Below are 4,199 nucleotides of genomic sequence, written 5' to 3'. Positions count from 1 at the left end.
ACTATGTTCGTAAAATCATAAGTATAAGTTTTTTAACTCTCACAAGGTTAGGCCCTACCCATTCAAAAAAATTAATTTTCATAATTTGCTAAGACACGTGCAAAGAAGTCTACATGATAAAATTGATAAAATTTCGGCAGCATTTCGCATTGGTCTCCGAAATACACGAAATGAGAGTAGTCAACGATGACCACAATCAAATATGCATCCGGAGAACAACACAAATACTGAACCAAAATTTTATCAATCTTATCCACAAACTCCAATTGACATGTTTTGCAAATTATGAAAATTAATTTTCTTAAACTGTCCAATCGGACAATTCAAAATTAACACAAACGATTATAAAAGATTAATCGTTTGTGTTAAATTTCAAACGGGAACTAAGTGTCACTCAATGATTTGATACTTACATTCTAACATATCACAATTATAATAACACAACTAATACATGCATATTCAAAAGCCAATAACACATGCATATCTTATAGAGTCAAAAACATGCATACACAAAAACCAATAACATGCATATAAAAAACCTTTATCAACGTACAAGCTAACCTGAAAAGTTGATTCCAAATGAAAGGGAGGGAAATCAAGGAGGGCACGGCCTAAAACGTAGGCCAAAAACAGTCGAAAAAGCCGCCCAAGAACACGCACCAAATTGCACTAAAACGCACCGAAAACGATTTTTAATCGGTTCAAATCAAAGATATTTCATCACATAGCAATGTAATCGGATTGAAAGTAAATTTAAACGGTCCAAAAGAGAGAAAACGCACCTGGAAATGCAATGCCGCAAAGAGAGTTCGCGGGGAAGACGATGAAAAGTGAGCGTAACTACTCACGGGTTCGCGTTTTACTATAAAAACCAATAGACGTCCAGTACTATGGGGCCCCGACGTTTATAATACTATAGACGTCGGGGCCATCACTAATATGACGTCTTTGGGGATTTAAAATTGATATTCGCGGGAGGTTTTAGATGTCCGTTGTGGAGGGGGTCAGACGTCTATAATATTATAGACGTCAGGGCCCCTCCCACGGACGTCTAAGAGGCTGAAGAAATGAACGCTTCAACTTCCCTGTCAGCCCCTTAAACGTTCGTTGTGGAGGGGGACAGACGTATATAATATTATAGACATCAGGGCCCCTCCCACGGACGTCTAAGAGGCTGGAACAATCACCTCTTCAACTCCCTCTGTCAGGCCTTAAACGTCCGTTGTGGAGGGGGCCGGACGTCTATAATATTATAGACGTCCGTCCCCCCATATCGGACGTTTAGGGTGCTGACAAGGTGGTTGAAGAATTAATTGTCTTCAGCCCGTTAAACGTCCGTTGTGGAGGGGGCCTGACGTCTTTAATATTATAGACGTCCGTCCCCCGCCACAACAGACGTCTACAGTTTCACTTATTTACGGATATGCCACCGATCAATTATTTACGTTGGGGCTTTTGTGGACGGACGTTTATAGGGTGACGTTAAAGGCCAATTCTGCACTAGTGTGTTGTGTTCACGATGCAAACACTGAACGGATTTCATCCAAGCATACCACATATTAGGGAATTTTCGTGATTATGCGTTTTTCTGGTTTTTGATTTGTGGAATTTTCGCAGGTCATGATTTTGTCTCACAGTGGTGAAATTTTTGGGCGAACTCGCGATTGGGTTCCTGCAATTTGCAGTTGGTTGGCTGCCATGGAAGCGTGATTTGGTTACCGGAGAAGATGAAGGATGGCATTCCAGGAGCAATGCTTGGTGATGGCAGTGCTTTAGGACCTTTCCATGTGTTCTATGAAATGAGATGATCACATTTTCCTTATTTAAATTTTATTTTCCCTCTTTGCACTCTATTTTTTAATTCAAAAATTAAAAAAATACACTTCATACACGATTTTAATGCCACATCATTTGAAAAGACATTGTCAGCATGCCACGTAACACCCTCCTTAACGACGTCTTCTCAATTTAACGGTAAGGTCTATTTGATTAAATTTTACAAAAATAAGGACCCAATTGAGACGCCGAAAAAATAGACTTATTCTGGACGAAAATAGGAACCTACCGAGACACTAAATCAAAAATTAATACTTTTTCATGTTTAAAATGAAAGTTCATTGATTTTGACCATAAAATTTTGTAAGTATTTTAACTCTTTGGAATTTTATAATGAGAAATTATTTGACTTTGTAGACTTTTTTTTATTCTAATGCATATAAATAATACTAGAGTTGGACCAAATTAATATCTCTACGTGGAGATATGATGAAAAACTTTATATCATTTTGTCATAGGAAATGAGCCAAATGGAAAATAATTATCATAGCATTGAAACAAAAATACTATCAAATCTTATAAATTTTATAAAATCTATAATTTCTTTTTAATTTTTTAATTTTAATACTTTAACTATTAATAATATTAGTTCTGAATTCTCATAAGTAATTTTGATTCTTATGTTTTAACTATTAGTAATTTTAATATTAAGTCAGTTACATTTTTTGTTATTTTAATTATGACATAATGAAATCAGAGAAAAAAAATTATTAGCAAGGCCGAAAGCTTGTGATCAAATTTTGGTACAGATTCAAATTGAAAATTAAATGGAATCATAATAATTATAGATTAAAGTATTTAAGAAAAAAGAAAAATAAAAATGATAAGCTTTATAGAATGGATAGTGGAGCCCTAATTCGATCATAATCATCAATAGGGAGTGAGGGAAAAGGGGGAAAAATGGTGTGCATAAGGAAGGCGACGGTGAAGGATCTTCTGGCGATGCAGGCTTGCAACCTGTTCTGCCTCCCTGAGAACTACCAGATGAAGTACTATCTCTACCATATCCTCTCCTGGCCTCAGCTCCTCTACGTCGCCGAAGACTACAACGGTCGCATCGTCGGCTACGTCCTCGCCAAGATGGAGGAAGAGACCACCGACTGCCACGGCCACATCACCTCCCTCGCCGTCCTCCGCACCCACCGCAAACTCGGTCTCGCCACCAAACTCATGACCGCCGCCCAGAACGCCATGGAACAGGTCCACTGCTAATATATTTCTAGTAACATTGTTCAATTTTTAGTTTTAAAATTATAATTAATTATTTCTCATTTAGTGACATGCAAGCTTGATGCGTTTTCTCAACTGTCATATCAAACTGACAAAATAGTTACTGAAGATTGAATTTGAAAGTTGAACAATTTTGTGGATAATTGAAAATTAAGAGATAGAAATTACTTTAAAGAAGAACGGGATTTTAATTAACTAAAATTTCGAAAAAATATTTAGGGATGACGAAGATTGTAATTAATGAAAAATCATATTTATATATTTTTGTTTTGACTGTCTTATGTTGGATTCTCTGGCACAGGTGTTTGGTGCCGAGTATGTGTCCCTGCACGTGCGCAAGAGCAACCGTGCGGCCTTCAATTTGTACACCGAGACCTTGGGGTACAAGATTCATGATGTGGAGGCTAAGTATTATGCGGACGGAGAAGATGCTTATGACATGAGGAAGGAGCTTAAAGGGAAGCAGCACCACCATCATCATCACCACCATCACCACCACCACCATGAGCATGGTGGTGGGTGTTGTGGTGGGGAGGTCAAGGGAAATGCTAAAGCCAACTGAATGAGTGGTTAACGAGTCTTGGAAAGAAATGAAATGAGAATTTTAGTTTTAAAATTGTTGAATCGTGTTGTGCAAACTTGCTGTAGATTTATCGGGCTGTGTTAGTTCATTTTTAATAGAATTTTTTCTTTACTGGCTTGGTGAATATAGACACTCTTTCGGCTTCATGATGCTTTGATTAATAACAAGATTGTTGTCTTTCGGTGTCTTTGTTGTTTTGTCATGAGAATTTATTTTATTTTCAGTTCAAGATTTTCTGTGTGGAGAGTAGTTAGTTGCAGGCATTGTGGATCGGTGTCCCGCCGTGTGGAGTGACATCTATCTTCTAGTGGGGCTTCATTTTTGTTGCACTAGGGTTCTAGCACAACTGCAGCTGTTGTGGTCTCTACTGTCGACAGTTTTGCTGGGAAAGAGGCATCTTTTATGCCATTGTTATCATTGTAATATTGGGTTCAAGATCTGTGTTTTAGCTTTCACTGGATTAGTGTTGGCGTTTCGGACACCGTAGGAAGTTTATGTTGCAATTCATTTTATTTTATTATACTTTATTTTTGTTTGTTTCTCTTTTCTT

The 4,199-nt window shown here is 37.5% G+C and overlaps 1 protein-coding gene across 1 annotated transcript; it reads left to right on the top strand.

Moving 5' to 3' along the window:
• The first annotated feature begins 2,691 nt into the window (after positions 1-2,691).
• Positions 2,692-3,836, top strand: LOC108339675 (N-terminal acetyltransferase A complex catalytic subunit NAA10). Its single transcript, XM_017576862.2, has 2 exons — positions 2,692-3,036; positions 3,368-3,836. The coding sequence occupies exons 1-2, from the start codon at positions 2,737-2,739 to the stop codon at positions 3,626-3,628; spliced, it is 561 nt and encodes a 186-aa protein (XP_017432351.1). The 5' UTR covers positions 2,692-2,736; the 3' UTR covers positions 3,629-3,836.
• The last annotated feature ends 363 nt before the right edge of the window (positions 3,837-4,199 follow it).

Source organism: Vigna angularis, chromosome 5 (genome assembly GCF_016808095.1).
Source record: "Vigna angularis cultivar LongXiaoDou No.4 chromosome 5, ASM1680809v1, whole genome shotgun sequence".
Taxonomy (NCBI): domain Eukaryota; kingdom Viridiplantae; phylum Streptophyta; class Magnoliopsida; order Fabales; family Fabaceae; genus Vigna; species Vigna angularis.
Note: the sequence above shows the minus strand (reverse complement) of the source record. Positions and strands in the feature narration are given on the sequence as shown.

Coding starts and splice junctions, on each gene's coding strand:
- LOC108339675 (XM_017576862.2), top strand. CDS start 2,737: ATGGTGTGCATAAGGAAGGCGACGGTGAAGGATCTTCTGGCGATGCAG. Junction 3,037..3,367: donor CCCAGAACGCCATGGAACAG/GTCCACTGCTAA, acceptor TCTCTGGCACAG/GTGTTTGGTGCCGAGTATGT.